The sequence below is a fragment of the Acartia tonsa genome, chromosome 9 (assembly GCF_053477335.1).
Source record: "Acartia tonsa isolate MP-2025a chromosome 9, ASM5347733v1, whole genome shotgun sequence".
NCBI classification, from domain to species: Eukaryota; Metazoa; Arthropoda; class Copepoda; order Calanoida; family Acartiidae; genus Acartia; species Acartia tonsa.
Window position 1 is genome coordinate 42,512,470 of NC_137268.1, and position 20,232 is coordinate 42,532,701.

Genomic DNA, 20,232 nt, shown 5'->3' on the forward strand with positions numbered 1-20,232 from the left:
GACCTTTTTTCTGCTAGCAAATTGCTCTCTACTCTTTTGTAGCGGCTTTTCGACGTCATTGGCTGTTCAAAGAAAATTGACATAGGGTCCACGGGATGGGAACAAAGTCATTTAACCCATTCTCCCTTTAATGTTTTACGTAAATCAATAGGGGCGCCATGGCTCAGTGGTAACATCCTGAGCTACGGTGGTGAGAGTTCGAGTTCAAATCTCCGTGTGTTGATTCGAATTTCTCATTCGCAATAATATTCACGCAACTTCCCCCGGTTGTGTTAGAAGGGGATTATTGCGTAAGTTTGGATACTCAATAGTCACGTACATAATATCAGTACTACCCTTATCCCAAGCTTCTCTGCGGAGAGTGTCATTCATTACGGTGAGTATATTTGCCTTTATTTCTGATATTAAAAAGGACAATATTTAAAGTGCACAGAAAAAATGATGTAATAGTGATGTAATTTCTGTCTGCTACTAGAAACTTGTTTAATCAATATATATTATATAATGGATATAGAAAATACGTGGATATTATGACATGGGAAAACTTGTAGTTAATTTAGGTTCCTAACAAGGATGTCATTTATTGGTCAGTTCGTTCATTCAGGGGATTGGTTAAAAGGGATGGATGGGGGGAGTTATGCAATTTTCACTCTAATACAGTATTACATAATCTGGTGTTAATTTATTATTCAGAGATTGTATTTGGCATGGTAAATTTCAATTAATCTTCCCGTAAATGTTAAGTGTTAATTTCAGTCAATATGAGAGGAATGAAAGGATTGTAGATTGTTTATCTGTCATTGTCCGATCACTATAGAATTATTGGTTTTAAATCCAAGACATGCTTTAGACATGACAAAATAGTTATTTCTTGTATCGTATCATAGACAGCTTTCCGCGGATATAAGAATGTACAATTCGCACCACGGGGCTAAAAAAACTGGTTTTAATCTTGTGATTGTACATTCTTATATTCGTAGAAAACTGGACATGATACGATGCTAGATATAGTTTTCTTGTATGGATTAGAACCGGTTCTAATCCGCCGGATTCGAATGAATACAAGAAAAATCTTTACTAAAAGCTACTTTTTTTCAGGAGGTGAGAGAAGGAAGGGATGGGCAGGGGAAAGGAAGAAAAGGGCAAGGCTAGGAGAAATAAAAAAAACTAGATATACATAAGGACAAACATACACCAACATCTAGAGAGTAGCTTCGCTACTAAAAATATTGTAGGTTATACAGTTAGTGTAAGTTAGAATATAGCAAAAAGTTGATAGATTAATTTATTTGGGGGAAGGGTATTTGAAATCAAACTGTGGGATGTAATTGGCCCTTTGTCCACACTTGGACGTCCTTGTATCTAAGTCTATAAATTAATAGTTAATAATAAGAAAGATAAAAGATTTTTTTCTGATAAATGTCTTTTGGTGGTTTTAGGCTATTTTGCCTGACCTCTTTCGCACTCCCCTAAAGGGACGAAGGAACTAGTATGAAATTAAACATTAAACTTAAAACTTTATTAAAAACCAAAAACATATTTTACAAGATTCATATAATATATAATATAGATTTTATATAAAGTATACATTTGTGATAAATATTTCATACATAAAAATACATTTTTATACTTTCAAAAAATACAGATAATTTTAAAAACCTGGATTTTATTTTTGATTGATAAATTTAATATTAATCAGCTTTAATTTTCATAGTGATTCTGTTAAAGTCTGGAATATTTAATTATCGCATCGTATCATAACAGCTTTCCGCGGATAACAAACCGATATATTATAATATTAATTCCGGTTTTGGTAGCCCCTCGGAACCCATGTGCCGGGCTAACAAAACTGGTATTAATCTTATAATTTTTCATTTTACAATTCCTAGAAAATTGTCTCTAAAACAATATACAGTGTGTTTTTTTTATGAGAACTTTTTTGAAAGCAATTTTACCCCACTTATAGTTATCAGAATTTATTGATTAATGGCTTATTTTCTTCGTTTTTTAATGCAATTAATGGAACATTAAAAAAATTCAGTTTTTTTATTAAAAAGTGCAGAAAAATCTAAAATTTAAAACTTAGGTGACAAAATCTAAAAATGGGTTTAGCGCATTTTTCTTAAGCTCAAATCTTCTACCCTTTGCAAGAAAAAAATTGGATTTTCAGTAGTTGACTTTGGGGGACCAGTACTCCCTCCCTGATTGAGATATGGCCTTCAAACTTTGATATATTCTAGTAAATGTCCCCAATAGTATCTGTATTAATTTTCAGCTCTATATCTCAACATTTTGTAGCCATTCTTGCAAAAGGTAGAAGATTTGAACATAAGAAAAATGCGCTAAAACCATTTTTAGATGTTGACACCTTAGTTTTGAATTTTACATTTTACTGTACTTTTTAAACAAAAACTGTAATATTTTTTGTTTGTTTTATCAATTGCATTAAAAAATGAAGAAAATAAGCCATTAATCATTAAATTCTGATAACTTTAAGTGGGGTAAAATTGCTTTCAAAAAAGTTCTCATAAAAAAAAACACACTGTATTACATGATTTTACAGTATGGCTGAGAACCGGTTCTTATCCAGAGGATATTAATCAGTTTCAAAGCCATACTGCAATAGAGATTTGTATATTAAAATAGCAGGACAGCAAAATAGAGTCTTAGATAAAATTTCACTTTGAGATTATACCGAAGTTTCAAAAATATTTGCTTTAAAAATTTGAATATATTTCTATCACATTAAATTTCCATTATCAGCATATTTATTGCAATACTTGTTAATCTGAGGGGGAGGGGGTGGGGGTGTTGTCTATTATTTTTATCTCACCCCCAATAATTTTACTAAAGATGCTTTGAGCCCTTAGATTTTTTGCTGCAATTTTCAAGGGATCTAAAGGGATAGGACAATGACCGATAAATTGATCATGGACATGTCCAATGATGACACACAAAAATACCCCTTTCTTAGATTACAACTAGTGGTTAAAACGTTCGGACACTTCATTTGATGAACACACCAATCAGAATTCAATAATGTCCCCAAAGTGGTTAAGTCTTGAACCTTGTAATAGTGTCTGACTGATTATGACGTAAGAAAAAAAAATAGCCAATGAGAGGTCATTATTGACTAATAGTAAAATTTATAGTGGCCTCTCATTGGCTAATTTTTTTTCTTACGTCATAATCAGTCAGACACTATTACTAGGTTCTTAAGTCTTCTAATAAGAATGGGTAATTATAAAACTTTGGAGACTAACAGACAATCATCCTCCTACTCATCATTTCAATAGTTTACTCGTAAGATCACCTATTTGTTATATTGAGATCTTGACTACATATATATAAAATAAAATAATAGTTATTTAACAATTGATAAAATAAATATACAAAATAAGTATAAAAAAGAAACACAAAACTGTTAGTAAATTACATTTATACAAAAATATTAAAACCAACTTATCGAAAAAAAGTTCCTAACGCATTTTTAATGTTAAAATTTGTGTGAAGAGTTTAATGCGAAGACTTTGGCAAAAGTTTTTATTGCTAAAGGATTTTGATTAAATGTATTTTAAAATTTTTTAGAAAAAAATCAGAATACCTCTTAATTCTTTAATGGAATACTAATTATCCGTCCTTTTTAAAAGTTTGCGTCATAATTTTTTATACATTTTTAGCTACACTTAGCTCTTATATAAATATACAATTTTAGTATAAAAAGCTGAATTGTTTTAGGTCAAACAAAATGAAAAAAATAAATCTAAAAATTATAGCCAAGTTTTTTGGTATTTTTTTATTGCGCTGTTTTATCACTTGACATTTATAACGAAATTCTTTATAGTGCCTTTAAAAATGATGACGTCATACATTACAAATAATCAATGATAGGCCAATACACAGAATAAATAACTAATGGCAGGTCAGTATATACATTTTAATGGACCAAAGATAGGCCAGTATGACGTCATTTTTTATAGGCACTATGAAAAACTTCATTTATAATATTTATGAAATTTTAACTTAGTACAACTAAAGGACAGTTGGCATAGCTTTGTTATTCACTTCTTCACCAAAGTTATTGTTATCAATCACGTTATCAACCGTCGTTGGTGGTGATAGCGGGGATAATAACGGGGTCACGGGTTGACCGGTGGGGTATTGGCGGGTAAAATCATTCACAACCGAGTCCAGGCGTTGCAGAGTGGCTCCGGGGTTCTGAAATATAGACAGATAGATAGATAGATAGATAGATAGATAGATAGATAGATAGATAGATAGATAGATAGATAGATAGATAGATAGATAGATAGATAGATAGATAGATAGATAGATAGATAGATAGATAGATAGATAGATAGATAGATGGATGGATGGATGGATGGATGGATGGATGGATGGATGGATGGATGGATGGATGGATAAATGGATGGATGGATGGATGGATGGATGGATGGATGGATGGATGGATGGATGGATGGATGGATGGATGGATGGATGGATGGATGGATGGATGGATGGATGGATGGATGGATGGATGGATGGATGGATGGATGGATGGATGGATGGATGGATGGATGGATGGATGGATGGATGGATGGATAGATAGATAATTAGATAGATAGATAGATAGATAGATAGATAGATAGATAGATAGATAGATAGATAGATAGATAGATTGAAAGATAGATAGATAAATACACAGACAGATAGATAGATAGAAATGCTTACTTGTGAAATGATCTGTTCTAGATCAGCAAATTGATCTCCATAAGAGTTGAATGAATCAAGTGTATTTGATGCTGTGTTGCCTTCCCTGTAACCTATAAAAGCAATTTGTTGAGGAATTTTTCCAACAAAAAAAAAGAAAAAATTAAGTCTTCAAATGTTCTATTAGTAGTCAAAAAGTAGTTGTAATAGTTATTTGATGCTGTACGTATGGGTGCAAAAAATGGGGACAATTTTTAAATTGACTTGACGGGGCTGTTTATTTACGTCACAAGTGAGGGGAAAGAAAAGGGAAGGAGGAAAGAAACCCCCTAGAAAAGAGATGGGGGTATGACGTCACACGCCAAAACAATTTGAAATTTGTCCCCATTTTTTGCACCAATACGTACAGCATCATCGAGGGACTGGCCGGATTATTTTTTTTAATATTCGTGAAAAATTGTCTGTAATGCAATGTTATGCATGATTTTTCAGTACCGCTCAGAACCAGTTATAATCCAGCGGATAATAATTGGTTTCGAAGCCATACTGGAATAACTATCTACTCACCTTCGTTGGAACCTTGATTTTCAGTTGGATAGTCAGGCGGGGGAATTTCTTCATCTAAAAAATCAATAGTACATTATTTCGGAGTTTTCCTGGGGAGCTTAGAAACCTTACCCCTTCTCATTTTGAAATGAAATTGAAAATAAGGTTCGGGTGGGGGGGGGGGGGATGAGGTTTCATTTTATTGTTTATTACTTTAGTTCAGGTTATGTTAGGTTATTTTGGTACTGGGCAGCCCCCGAATGGTTAGGGCCCTCTTATCATTAAATTTTCAACTTCTTCGGATGATATTGAAATAAGTATTGAAATAAATTTTTATTTATCTATTCATCTACTTTTTAATCTATTTATCAATGAACCTGTAGAGTTTATATCCATTTCTCCATCTTGCTTAGATTTAGTTCTCTGAAACAACCGCTGGAAAAGTGATTGGTTCACCTGCAGTCATTTCATTATTTTTATTATTTTTTCCTGATGCTGTGAGTATTGGTGCAAAAAATATGACGTAACAAAAAAAAAATAGCCAATGAGAGGCCGTTATTGACCAATGGTAAAATTTATAGTGGCCTCTCATTGGCTAATTTTTTTGTTACGTCATATTTTTTGCACCAATACTCACAGCATCAAGAATGGATATATTATTACTTGGATCATATTAATGTTTCTTTATAAAGTGAAACTTGCAGCGTGCTAAAATAACAATCCCCCCATCCAAGATCTTTGACCCTATGTTTAGATTATAGAGCCTAAAAAAATGACGTTGTACAATACAAATGACCAATGATAGGCCAGAATACAATTTTACCATTGGTCAATTAAAATGTATACTGGCCTAATTATTGGTCATTTGTATTGAATAACGTTAAGCTGCTTCTCATACAATTGCAACAACGTGGCTGGAAAAGTATCTATAAAAATCTTCCTTGTGAAGTCATAAAAATAAGGGATTATCTATCTCTTTTTTAGGGTCTTCTTTCCCATTTCTCCTCGCATCTCCCTCATTTTTATGACGTCACATGGCTGATTTTTTAATCACTTTGTCCAGCTACTGTAACAAGAATAAAATTAATGAAAAATTCCTTGTCATTGTGTTGTTGATTTCTTTTTTCATCCTCTTCTAATCTTCTCTTTTCTTTTTCCTCCATTTTCTTTCTCTCTTTCTCCTCTTTTTCTCTCCTCTTTGCCTCCTAGAATAAAGGATAATGAATTAAGTTTGTTATACGATGTCTCAAAAATCAGCCATGTGACGTCCTAAAAAAGGGATCATCCATCTCTTTTTTAGGGGTTTTCTTTCCCACTTCTCCTTTCATCCCCATTTTTATGATGTCACATGGCTGATTTTTTTGGACACTGCCTGAATAATAATTGAAAATCAAAATAATAATACCAGTTTTAGTTTTTGTCCAGGCCTTCGGGTCCTTGGGGCTAACAAAGCTGGTTTTAATCTTAAAATTTTTCATTTTAACATACGCGGATAGCTGTCTACAATACAAATATTTATTCACTTACCTCCTCCTTCTTCTTTATATCCTCTGCTTGCTTTCTCTTTTCTTCTTTCTCTTTTAGCAGTTCATTTTTCTTTTCACTAAAAAAAAAAAAGTTTAGATGTAAATTTTGATGTATAAATGCCAGTGTTAGATGTATATTTGTCATCATAAATCCACTGTATAACGACAACGTCTTTGGCGACCCTAACTCTTAGGCTAGCCTTAAAATTAGCGAATATAGGGGGCATGAACTATTCTGGTAAGCCGAGCGTTCTCGGCCCACGGGGTAACGAGTTCGGATTCAACGAGCCCTAGCCTTTAAGTATTCTACCAAACAAACAAGCAGGATTCAATCATACAGAAATTATATATTTAAACTGAATAATATTTACAAGTTATGTTTACTATATATATACAACAAAATATAACAATGGTTAGGTTTGAAGGGGGTGTGGGGCGCTAGGGCTTAGCGCCCGACGGTAGACAGGCTGTGGGGGCAGCGGTGGTAAAAGGGGAGGCAGCGCCTCCCGATTATATAAGCGCGTGAGGGACTCGTGATAGTTGCATGTTCAAGTCCCCTCCCCACATTTAGGCAGGCTAGTTTGACCGCTGGGTGCGGGGTCAACAGCGGTCATGAGATGGATAGTGATATAATAGGATTAGTGCGGGGGGTTTGTTATCATAAGTCACAGCGAAGCAACTCTGTAAACGGCCTGTCCGTCTGGGTGTCGTATTACCACAACCTCCCCTTCAAGGGTTGCGTGGCTCCTGAGCCACCAGGCCTTGAACCTGGGGATACGACAGCCGGCTCCTGCGCCGGACAGGCAGTTCTTGGGGCACAGCTCGATGGAGGACAGCTCGGGCTACACAGGCTCCCTGGGACACTCGTTGCTCGGTCTGACTGTGGTTGGTGATCAGCATTGTCAGCTCCTGGTTGGCTTCTAGGCGTGGGTTGGCGACGGCCAGGCCTCGCCGCTGGAAATTTTGCCTCGTCTGCAGGATCAGTTCTGTCGCGGCAGGTAGCTGGACACGGAGGCCTAGGCAGACTCTGGTGGTTCCTAAGGGTGGAATGGTGATGGCAAAGGGTGCATAGAACTCCATGGGGGCGCCTGCTTGATTCAGGTTGCTTGGTCTCCTAGCTCCTACCCGGATGGGGATGGCTGTCATCAGCAGGGGGCACATGGCTTCTTCTTCTTCTTCTGGGGCGGCCTCTTCCATCGCAGTGGCTGGCTCTTCTCCTACAGGCTCGCTGCTGGCTGGCAGGTTCTCCATGTCCGCGTCAGGGTTCCAGATGGCATCTCTGAGTGGCTCTGGAGCGGGCGGCGGCGGCGGTGGTTCGTTGGGCTGCTCCTGCAGGTTTTCCTCCACTGGGTCACGATCTTGGCCGCTAGGCTGTGGGGCGGCTGCGGCTGGCTGGTGCACTGGGAACTCTCCTGGGTTGCTAGCTGCGGGCGCCGCCGCTCCAACTGGCAGCTCGGTGGCATCCTCGTCGCCGTCCATGTCAACTTGGATGTCTTCTGGGATCTGGTGGGCAGTCACATCTCCAGTGTATTTGCGCAGTCGGCCTACATGCGCGGTAACTTCTGAGATCCTGGCTACTGGAGAGGCAGGTTTAATGACATAATGGACTTCTGTAGCTTTCCTCACTACTTTCCAGGGGCCAGTCCATCTCTTGGTAATCTTGGCTGCCTTCCCTGGCACCAGGCGGGGGGCCAGGTACCAGACCAAGTCTCCAACCTCATACTTGGCCGTGCCTTCGTAAGCTGCCGCGCTCCTCCTGATGGCTCCCTCCTCCTTCTGCTGGATGGCATCATACACTGCATAGTAGCGCTGCAAGAGGGCTTGGACGTTGGCTGGAACTGAAGCATATTCGGTCTCTGGCAGCCGTAGCACCATGTCCACCGGAAGTTTGGCCTCTCTCCCAAAGAAGGCCAGGAACGGGGTCACACCAGTGGATCTGCAGGCCTTGGTGTTGTAGGCAAAGGCGATGGCAGGCAGGTGTGGCTCCCAGTTGTTATCTCCTCTGTCTAGGAACAGGCGCATGCCTGTGTTGAGCGTCCTATGAAACCTCTCCACTCGGTTGGACTGCGGGTTGTAGGGTGGTGGATGTGTCAGGCCAATCTCGAGCCTGGAGGCCAGTTCCTGGAATACCTGGCCGGTAAATTCCATTCCATTGTCGGAATGGATTTTCAGGGGGCATCCGAACGTGGCCAGGTGGCGGTGCAACAGGGCTTCAGCCACCGTGAGGGTGCGCTTGTTGGGGATGGCGTAGAGGCTGACAAACCGGCTGAATCCATCTTGGCAGGTGAGGATGTAGCGGTTCCCAGCTGGGGTCTCTGGCAGTGGCCCCACCAGGTCGATGAATAGGACTTGCTGTGGATACCCCTGGCGGGAGGGCACGTGGATCCCCTGCTTCAGCCTCTCCTTGGTAACTTTCTGGACACACTCAGGGCAGGTTTGTACCATCAGGCAGACGTCACGGGCCAGGTTGGGCCACCAGAAGTGCATGGCAACGCGGGCGATAGTTGCGTCCATCCCAAAGTGCCCAGCCATGGGGGTCCCATGGGCTAGAAAGAACGCGTCCTGCTGGAGGGCCGAAGGCAGCAGGTATCTTGTCCTCTCTCCTGTCAGAGTCTGGTCAGTGGTGGTGAGGCAGCCGTGCTCGTCAAGCCCCAGGGCTGGGAAGCGGCTGGCGTACTGCTGCTCGTCTCGTTCCTTGCCACGCAGCTCAGCCTTGGTTGGGGCCTTGCCATCAGCCACCCATTGGCGGACACGGAGCAGGAGGGGGTCCTGTGTCTGGGCTTCCAATACTCTAGCTGAATCCAGTCGGGCGGCAGGAGGCCGGCTAGCTGCGGCCTCCCCTAGCTGGCAAAGGTTGTGGATATACTCAGCCTGCTCTGCTAATTCTTCGGGGCTAGCCGTTGGCATGTTGGCATCTTCCCGGCGGCTGAGGGCGTCGGCGTTGGTATTCTGGGTGCCAGGCCTGTGGCAGACGGTAAAGTCTAAGGCCGCTAGCTCCTCCTGCCAGCGGGCCACCATCCCTGTGGATGTGTTCAGTGATTTCATCTGTAGCAAGGCAGAGGAATCAGTGTTGATCTGGAAGCTGCGGTAGGACAAGATGCCGTGGAATTTTCGGATCCCATAGATAATGGCGGCCATCTCTCCCTTCCAGGACGGGTAGCGCGTCTCAGGGTCGGTTGTCTTGCGCCCCACGGCGGCAATCAGCCTCTCCTTGCCCTCCTGGCATTGACTCAGTATGGCAGAGATGGCGCGGCTGCTGAAATCTGTGGTGAGCTGGAACACTGCTGGCAAATCAAACCTGGGCGGCGCTCGGATGGGGGCCTTGCGGAACTTGTCCTTGAGTTGCAGCAGCTGGGCTTCCATCTCAGGCGTCCAGGTTAGGGCCTTGGCCGTCTTCTGCCGATTCATCTCGTAGGTGAGGTCTGCATACTCTGGGATGAACAGGCGGTAGTATCCAAAGAAGCCCAGCAACGCCAGCAAATCCTTGGGGGTGCTAGGGGCTGGCCAGTCCAAGATGCGGTCAATATAGTCCTCTTGCATGGCTATCCCCTCACGGCTGAGGGTGTGGCCCAGATAATCCACCTTGGATCGGAACAACTTGGTCTTGGCTGGCTTGAGGCGGATCCCTCCCCTACGGTGGGCTTCCAAGACCTCTCGGAGCCTGGCCAGGTGGGCCCAGGTATCCTGATGGAAGGTCAGGACGTCGTCAAGGTATGACTGGAGGTTGGCTGTGCCTAGTGGGTTTAGGACCCCTGCAATAAACCTGGAATAGACAGACGGTGCCGTAGCCAGGCCAAAGGGCATCCTTTTCCATTGATACAAGCCCCTGGGGGTGGTGAAGGCGGTGCAGGGCCGGCTATCCTCAGACACACGGATGGTGTAGTATGCGGCCACCGCGTCTAAAGCACTGTAGACACGGTGCCCGCCAGCTCGTTCCACCAACTGCTGGATCCTAGGCAGGGGGTAGCTGTCCAGCTCCAGACACTTGTTGAGGGCTCTGTAGTCGACGGCCCAGCGGGTGCTCCTGTACTTCTTCTTGATGGGCACCAGGGGGCTGCTCCAGGCGGAGTCCGACGGCTCTATAACTCCTTCCTGTAGCCAGGTGTCCAGTTGTTTCTCCAGTTCAGCCTCTTGCCGCGGGTTCAGATCCCTAAATCTCTGGCGGATCGGCTGGGTCCCTGGCTTGAGGCGCAGCTGCAACTCAACCACATCTGTGCAGCCGGGGGTAGAATTGGAGAAGACGTCCCTGTACTCTGACAACGTAGTCCAGACCTCCTTCTTGAGCAAGGGGTCCTTGCGTAGGAACTCATTGTCTTCCATCTCCAGGGCCTCCCACAACTCCTGCATGTCTATAGGCTCAGCAGGTTCTTGGACCGAGTGGAGACGCGGGGGAGGCGTATCAGAGACCTCTAAAATGTCAGGTTTGACCAGCTCCCCTGCCACTGGGAGGCCAGCATCCAGCAAGAGGGGCACCTCCCCCTCATTGACCACCAGTACTCTAAACACAGTGGCAGAGCCAGGCCTGTGGGCATACAGGCCCTCTGGAATAACAAGGTCCTCCCCAAACCTCTGTTCTGGGGCAGCTAGTTGAATGGCATCCTTGGTGCGATGGCCTACTAGCTCAACAGGGACCGCCATAACCCCGCGGCCAGGCAGGACCACCCGCTTGGCTGTGCGGAGCTGGGGTGGTTGACCGTCAGTTGGAGTGACAGCGCTTAGCCTATACGTGGCTGGTGCGGGGTCAGCCTTGGCTCCGGGACCCACCGGCCGCGACTTGACGGGCTCGGCTTCTGGAGGGGCTGACGTGTCGGAGCCAGGCGTGGCTCCGGGGGCGTCCGGCCACGATTTGACGGGCTCGGCGCTGGGAGAGGCCAAAGTGCTGGGTCCAGCTTTGGCTCCGTGGGCGTCCGGCCGCGACTTGACGGGCACGGCGCCGGGAGAGGCTGGGGCCTGAGAGTTGAGTGTGGCTCCGGGTACATCAGACCGCGACTTGACGGGTCTGGACTCGGGCTTGGCTGGTGGACTGGCTGGAGGTCCCAGGTAGAGGGGGCCAGGTGGACACGGCTGGCCGTTGATAAAAATGTCGGCGGAGAAGATTGGTTCTGGAGGGCTGGCAATCTCAGGAAACGTTGTTGGCAGGCTCTCCCTTGGCACCTTGGGCACTGGGGGCAACCCCATGGCTAGCAGGTTAGCTCCCTTGTGTGCGTTGAGCTCAGCGTCCACCCAGTGTGTGCCTTTCTCAACCACACGCGGCTGCTCAGGCAGGGGGCCTGGCAGAGGCCCCTCATAGCTTAGCTCTCTCTCGGCTGTCTCCCGGTCAATGGGGACGCCACGGAGTGGGATAAACTCCCCACGCACCCACAAGCAAGGTGGTTGCATGTCGAAACAGAGCCTAGTTCCGAACTCCTTGAGAAAATACCCTCCTAGGTTCAGAGGGTGTGAGAGATTCCGGACCACAGTCACGTGGTATAGATGGAGTATAAGAGTGTGTGAAACTGCCATATATAACTCTTTTAATTTTCCGATTACCTGGAGGGGCTGGCCTTCCTCATTAGCAGTCAGGATCTGGGTGTTGTCCGGAATCAACATGCGTTGCACGCCCATCGCGTGCATGAGATGCTCAGAAATTACAGCAGACCCTGGTACACGGTTGCCAGAATCAATCATGGCATCAACCTGTACATGCTGGGCAGGGTCAGGAGTAGGAAACCTCACCCTGACATGGCAGGGGAAGTGGAGGTCCTGCCCTTGAGACAAGGGGGCCTCTCGTTCGGCTGGGGTTGGCAGAAACTTTGGTGGTGGCCGCACCGCAGCTATGGTGGTATCGCTTACCATGGTGGCTTAGACTGTAGCTTCGAATCACTAGAGCTTATTAATTATCACTTGGTCAACAATTTTATATTTATTTTTATCACTTGGTTGACATTTATACACACTGATGTGTTGTTATCACTAGGAGCTCTAGGTGTGATTCTGGAAGCACTGGCAGCAGGGAATGTCCGTCCTGCAAGGTTCAGAGGGGTGACGGCGGTAGGGAATGACCCGTCCTACAGCGCCGCTGGTTCGAATCCCGAAAAATGGCGGCAGGGAATGGCCCGTCCTGCAGCGCCTCGGGTTCGAATCCTGGGAGGCAGCGGCAGGGAATGACCCGTCCTGCCGTGCCTGTGGCTCAAAATCTGCTATCCGTCGCAGTGGTAGGGCTTACTTGTGTGCTGAAGCTTCGCAGCCACACATTGCCTTCTTAGGGAGACCAGCACACAGCTGTCTGTCTCGTAGGTTTGGCCTGGGTGTCCTGGGGCTTGTCCCAGCTACACTTGCCAATTTAGACTCAGTTCTGTAGCCGTCTGAGCTAAATTATCCGATTGCCGTGGCTGCGCACCTAGCGCTACTCCTACACGACACGGAAAAAGCGTCTTAACTGGTGCTTTTAGCAGGCTAAATCTGCTTGCCGTAGGCCAGAGGCCCACATATTGCGTTCAAAATGATGGAAATTCGACCTAAAAAGGCCGTCTCACGGGTCAGTTGGCGGCTGATTGTCCCCTTACTTGCCAAAGGGTCCAATCAGAGGTAGAATAGGCTAGTTTCTGTAAGGCTCGATTGAAACACGCTGACACCAAGTTCTGGTAAGCCGAGCGTTCTCGGCCCACGGGGTAACGAGTTCGGATTCAACGAGCCCTAGCCTTTAAGTATTCTACCAAACAAACAAGCAGGATTCAATCATACAGAAATTATATATTTAAACTGAATAATATTTACAAGTTATGTTTACTATATATATACAACAAAATATAACAATGGTTAGGTTTGAAGGGGGTGTGGGGCGCTAGGGCTTAGCGCCCGACGGTAGACAGGCTGTGGGGGCAGCGGTGGTAAAAGGGGAGGCAGCGCCTCCCGATTATATAAGCGCGTGAGGGACTCGTGATAGTTGCATGTTCAAGTCCCCTCCCCACATTTAGGCAGGCTAGTTTGACCGCTGGGTGCGGGGTCAACAGCGGTCATGAGATGGATAGTGATATAATAGGATTAGTGCGGGGGGTTTGTTATCATAAGTCACAGCGAAGCAACTCTGTAAACGGCCTGTCCGTCTGGGTGTCGTATTACCACACTATTATGTAACTCTGCCCACAGCGGGTATTTGAAATCAGCTAATAGCGTCGGAATATAAACACACAGTACCCACAAAAGAACATAAACAATTTGCTAGCAGACGAAAAGAGTCTCCGAAACGTAATTTATGTAGTTGTCTGGATTATACATCTATACTTATACATTTATTAGCCTAGTAACTTTAACATGATCTAGCCAAATGGTAAATTTGTTAGTTTATTGCACAGTAAGAATAATTACCTGAAAAGCGTAATAAGAGATGGATTTTTTGGAGTTGTGGGCAGGGGTTTGTCAATTCCCATGCTTCCTGCATTTTTAAAGTATCAAAATGTTAGAAATATTGCAAAAAACACGATTAAAGTAAAAAAAATTCAGCTTAATAGATAATTTGTAAAGCTTTAGAATTGTCAATTAAGTTTCTTTTGTTTACTTTACTTAAATACTTTAAAAATAAATAATTTTCTTGTATATTTTGATACTTTCCTTCATCAATAGTGCCTCGTCTCCTGATTGGTGGAGCTGGTGGTTCTATTCCAGCCAATGACAGGTCGTCATATTTTGAGTCCACGTCATCATATACACATGATATGACGTCATCGTAAATCTAAAATAAAGCATTGGGATTAGTTGAAGCATGTGACCTATGGCAGCAAATAACAGGTCATCATACTTTGAGTCCACGTCATCATATACACAGGATATGACGTCATCGTAAATCTAAAATAAAGCATTTTGATTGGTTGATAAATATGTACTATTCGAACCAATGACGTCATCATGAACCGGATATGACGTCATTATAAATCTAAATAAAACATTGTGATTGGTTATTACAAGGATGTATAACATCCAATGACAAATCGATCAAACGTTTATAGAGATAAATTAGGATTTTTAAGAGAAAAAGACGTTTGTGTTTAAATCGTCGACCTTTTTGTCTTGAAAACCCAACTAAGTATTTTGTTCACGGATGCGTGTTAAATGGAAAGGAAAAGCGACTCCAATCCAAGAATACTGCGCAAGATTTTTTGCGTTTAGATCCTAAAGATATTAGGACTTTAAAATAAAAATTACTGTTCTTGAATTGAAAAAAAATGTATTGTTATTTGTAAAATTAAGAGTTGAATGTAAATAATTTTATTGATCTATCTATCTATGTATCTAATTATCTAGGTATCTATCTATCTAGGTATCTACAATCTACCTACCTGATCAATATCAATGTTCTGGCTGTTAGCAAGGGAATCTCCATCCACATTCATTGTTGAATCTATACGATAATTAAAACCTATTATATACAGTAGTAAGGTTTAGAACTATTTGAGTTCAAATAGGTCCCAGAGTGGTTTTAGGCTATTTTATTTTTTTTATTTTAGGCTATTTTCTGTCCAATTCTTACTCTTCTGAGATCAGCGTCCCTACATGCTATGTTCGCATCCACTAGCTATTTTTATAGTATTAAATTCATTCAATAATTTTAAGCACTGATACCTCCGTTTCAAGTGTCCTAGTCCTTTAATTTGACCTTTTTCCAGTTCTAATCTCAACCTAATCCTTTTCCATTTCATTTTTCAATTTTTATAAGCGAAGCTTTTCTGTAATTGGGGTCTGTATATTTTGGCATGTTAGAATTGCCCTATAGATTTCAAACTTTGCATTTGATTTCAGAGCTTTGCTTTTATGGATGACGTCATCCTTTTTCATTCATCAATTATTCAAAAATTGTTGAGTTAAATTACCTGGAGATAAAATTTGTTTGACAGTATCAATTGATGTTGTAGATCCCAGGTTATCCTTCCATTGGCCTAAAATGATTTAAAGATAAGGAGTCATTGCTATTTACATTCCTGATAAAAGTCAAAAACCTTCCTAGGTCCTATACATAGGCTTGCTGACCAGAAAAGCCAAAGCGGTTCTGGGGCCAACTAAATCTTCTAATACGACAGACATATAAGATATGCATCCCACATCATGAAGCTCTTTATAGTGTCTATTAAGAAGGGGATAAATTTAAAATCTTTTGGCTGAAAAATCCCGAATGACGTCATATTTGAATAATGAACTATTCTAATATGCGTAAGTTGGAGGGTGACCAAATTTACACACCTAGGTTACCAAGACTAGTATCTTTCCAATGAGACAAGTTGGAACCATTGCCACGGCCAGGTAAAGTGCTGGAACTTGAATCTGGCTTCCACGCTGTAGATGATCCATAATCTAGGTAGATAGATAAATAGTTGAATATATATTAGAGGTTAACTCACAAACAAAATATTAATGGTTCATTTTCATTAAGTCAATACAAATTATTCCAAGAATGAGTGCTGTGTCTATAGATGTTAATGTTAAATTGAAGTTAATATATATAAATAAAATGTAAAGAACATTTGCAAAAAAATAAATGCTCTTATTAAGTCAAACTGTTCTTAATCATGATTATTTCATTTGATTCTGTGAAGTATAATCTTGTAATTTGTATACACTTGGTCATAATTTAAAAAAGGTTACATCCAACTTAAAGGAAAATAAGCTAAAAGAATGAAGTACCTGGAAGTATTGGCTTAATATCATTGTGTAGTTGATCTCCACCAGTATACAGACAGTCCATACTGAAACTTAAATATAAATATATTAATATCATTATGAAGCTGATCTCCACCAGTATACAGACAGTCCATACTGAAACTAAAATATAAATATATTAATATCATTATGGAGCTGATCTCCACCAGTATACAGACAGTCCATACTGAAACTTAAATATAAATATATTAATATCATTATGAAGCTGATCTCCACCAGTATACAGACAGTCCATACTAAAACTTAAATATAAATTAATTAATATCATTGTTTAGCTGATCTCCACCAGTATACAGACAGTCCATACTAAAACTTAAATATAAATAAATTAATATCATTATGTAGTTGATCTCCACCAGTATACAGACAGTCCATACTGAAACTTAAATATAAATATATTAATATCATTATGAAGCTGATCTCCACCAGTATACAGACAGTCCATACTAAAACTTAAATATAAATAAATTAATATCATTGTTTAGCTGATCTCCACCAGTATACAGACAGTCCATACTGAAACTAAAATTTAAATATATTAATATCATTATGGAGTTGATCTCCACCAGTATACAGACAGTCCATACTGAAACTAAAATATAAATATATCAATATCATTATGGAGCTGATCTCCACCAGTATACAGACAGTCCATACTGAAACTTAAATATAAATATATTAATATCATTATGTAGTTGATCTCCACCAGTATACAGACAGTCCATACTGAAACTAAAATATAAATATATTAATATCATTATGTAGTTGATTTGATCTCCACCAGTATACAGACAGTCCATACTGAAACTTAAATATAAATAAATTAATATCATTATGGAGCTGATCTCCACCAGTGTACAAACAGTCCATACTGAAACTAAAATATAAATATATTAATATCATTATGGAGCTGATCTCCACCAGTATACAGACAGTCCATACTGAAACTAAAATATAAATATATTAATATCATTATGTAGTTGATCTCCACCAGTATACAGACAGTCCATACTGAAACTTAAATATAAATAAATTAATATCATTGTTTAGCTGATCTCCACCAGTATACAGACAGTCCATACTGAAACTAAAATTTAAATAAATTAATATCATTATGGAGTTGATCTCCACCAGTGTACAAACAGTCCATACTGAAACTAAAATATAAATATATTAATATCATTATGGAGTTGATCTCCACCAGTATACAGACAGTCCATACTGAAACTTAAATATAAATAAATTAATATCATTATGGAGCTGATCTCCACCAGTATACAGACAGTCCATACTGAAACTAAAATATAAATATATCAATATCATTGTGTAGTTGATCTCCACCAGTATACAGACAGTCCATACTGAAACTAAAATATAAATATATTATATCATTATGGAGCTGATCTCCACCAGTATACAGACAGTCCATACTGAAACTAAAATATAAATATATTAATATCATTATGTAGTTGATCTCCACCAGTATACAGACAGTCCATACTGAAACTAAAATATAAATATATTAATATCATTATGTAGTTGATTTGATCTCCACCAGTATACAGACAGTCCATACTGAAACTAAAATATAAATATATTAATATCATTATGTAGTTGATCTCCACCAGTATACAGACAGTCCATACTGAAACTTAAATATAAATAAATTAATATCATTATGTAGTTGATCTCCACCAGTATACAGACAGTCCATACTGAAACTAAAATATAAATATATTAATATCATTATGTAGTTGATTTGATCTCCACCAGTATACAGACAGTCCATACTGAAACTTAAATATAAATAAATTAATATCATTATGGAGCTGATCTCCACCAGTGTACAAACAGTCCATACTGAAACTAAAATATAAATATATTAATATCATTATGGAGCTGATCTCCACCAGTATACAGACAGTCCATACTGAAACTAAAATATAAATATATTAATATCATTATGTAGTTGATCTCCACCAGTATACAGACAGTCCATACTGAAACTTAAATATAAATAAATTAATATCATTGTTTAGCTGATCTCCACCAGTATACAGACAGTCCATACTGAAACTAAAATTTAAATAAATTAATATCATTATGGAGTTGATCTCCACCAGTGTACAAACAGTCCATACTGAAACTAAAATATAAATATATTAATATCATTATGGAGTTGATCTCCACCAGTATACAGACAGTCCATACTGAAACTTAAATATAAATAAATTAATATCATTATGGAGCTGATCTCCACCAGTATACAGACAGTCCATACTGAAACTAAAATATAAATATATCAATATCATTGTGTAGTTGATCTCCACCAGTATACAGACAGTCCATACTGAAACTAAAATATAAATATATTATATCATTATGGAGCTGATCTCCACCAGTATACAGACAGTCCATACTGAAACTAAAATATAAATATATTAATATCATTATGTAGTTGATCTCCACCAGTATACAGACAGTCCATACTGAAACTAAAATATAAATATATTAATATCATTATGTAGTTGATTTGATCTCCACCAGTATACAGACAGTCCATACTGAAACTAAAATATAAATATATTAATATCATTATGTAGTTGATCTCCACCAGTATACAGACAGTCCATACTGAAACTTAAATATAAATATATTAATATCATTATGTAGTTGATCTCCACCAGTATACAGACAGTCCATACTGAAACTAAAATATAAATAAATTAATATCATTATGTAGTTGATCTCCACCAGTATACAGACAGTCCATACTGAAACTAAAATATAAATATATTAATATCATTATGGAGCTGATCTCCACCAGTATACAGACAGTCCATACTGAAACTTAAATATAAATAAATTAATATCATTATGTAGTTGATCTCCACCAGTATACAGACAGTCCATACTGAAACTAAAATATAAATATATTAATATCATTATGGAGCTGATCTCCACCAGATACAGACAGTCCAAACTGAAACTAAAATATAAATATATTAATATCATTGTGTAGTTGATCTCCACCAGTATACAGACAGTCCATACTGAAACTAAAATATAAATATAATAATATCATTGTGTAGTTGATCTCCACCAGTATACAGACAGTCCATACTGAAACTAAAATATAAATATATTAATATCATTATGTAGTTGATCTCCACCAGTATACAGACATTCCATACTGAAACTAAAATATAAATATAATAATATCATTGTGTAGTTGATCTCCACCAGTATACAGACAGTCCATACTGAAACTAAAATATAAATATTTTAATATCATTGTGTAGTTGATCTCCACCAGTATACAGACAGTCCATACTGAAACTAAAATATAAATATATTAATATCATTGTGTAGTTGATCTCCACCAGTATACAGACAGTCCATACTGAAACTAAAATATAAATATAATAATATCATTATGTACCTGATCTCCACCAGTATACAGACAGTCCATACTGAAGCTAAAATATAAATATAATAATATCATTGTGTAGCTTATCTCCACCAGTATAAAGACAGTCCATGCTGAAACTAAAATATTTTTCATTATAATATTCGATATATTACTTGGATGTTGCACCATATTTTCATGTACTTTGATAAAGTGATGCTGGCAGCTGCAAAAATAATCTACTCTTTACCCCATACCCTTCTCTCCTGCTGAATGAACGAACTGAAGAATAAATGTGGTCCATATTAGCAAGCCAAATTGACCACAAATTTCCCCCCTGTCAATAAATCC

The 20,232-nt window shown here is 40.1% G+C and overlaps 1 protein-coding gene across 1 annotated transcript in view; it reads right to left on the bottom strand.

Moving 5' to 3' along the window:
* Positions 1-3,668: 3,668 nt before the first annotated feature.
* LOC145328998 (uncharacterized) overlaps positions 3,669-20,232 on the bottom strand; it is a 46,809-nt gene continuing 30,245 nt past the window's right edge. Inside the window, exons 20-31 of the mRNA XM_080172992.1 lie at positions 16,437-16,504; positions 15,996-16,106; positions 15,629-15,694; positions 15,098-15,159; positions 14,369-14,493; positions 14,130-14,192; positions 6,784-6,859; positions 6,353-6,461; positions 5,634-5,711; positions 5,278-5,331; positions 4,732-4,823; positions 3,669-4,218 (exon numbers count right to left, since the gene is read on the bottom strand). Coding sequence (XP_080029118.1) covers positions 4,033-4,218; positions 4,732-4,823; positions 5,278-5,331; positions 5,634-5,711; positions 6,353-6,461; positions 6,784-6,859; positions 14,130-14,192; positions 14,369-14,493; positions 15,098-15,159; positions 15,629-15,694; positions 15,996-16,106; positions 16,437-16,504 — 1,090 coding nt within the window. The 3' untranslated portion in view covers positions 3,669-4,032. The remainder of the gene's footprint in view (positions 4,219-4,731; positions 4,824-5,277; positions 5,332-5,633; positions 5,712-6,352; positions 6,462-6,783; positions 6,860-14,129; positions 14,193-14,368; positions 14,494-15,097; positions 15,160-15,628; positions 15,695-15,995; positions 16,107-16,436; positions 16,505-20,232) is intronic.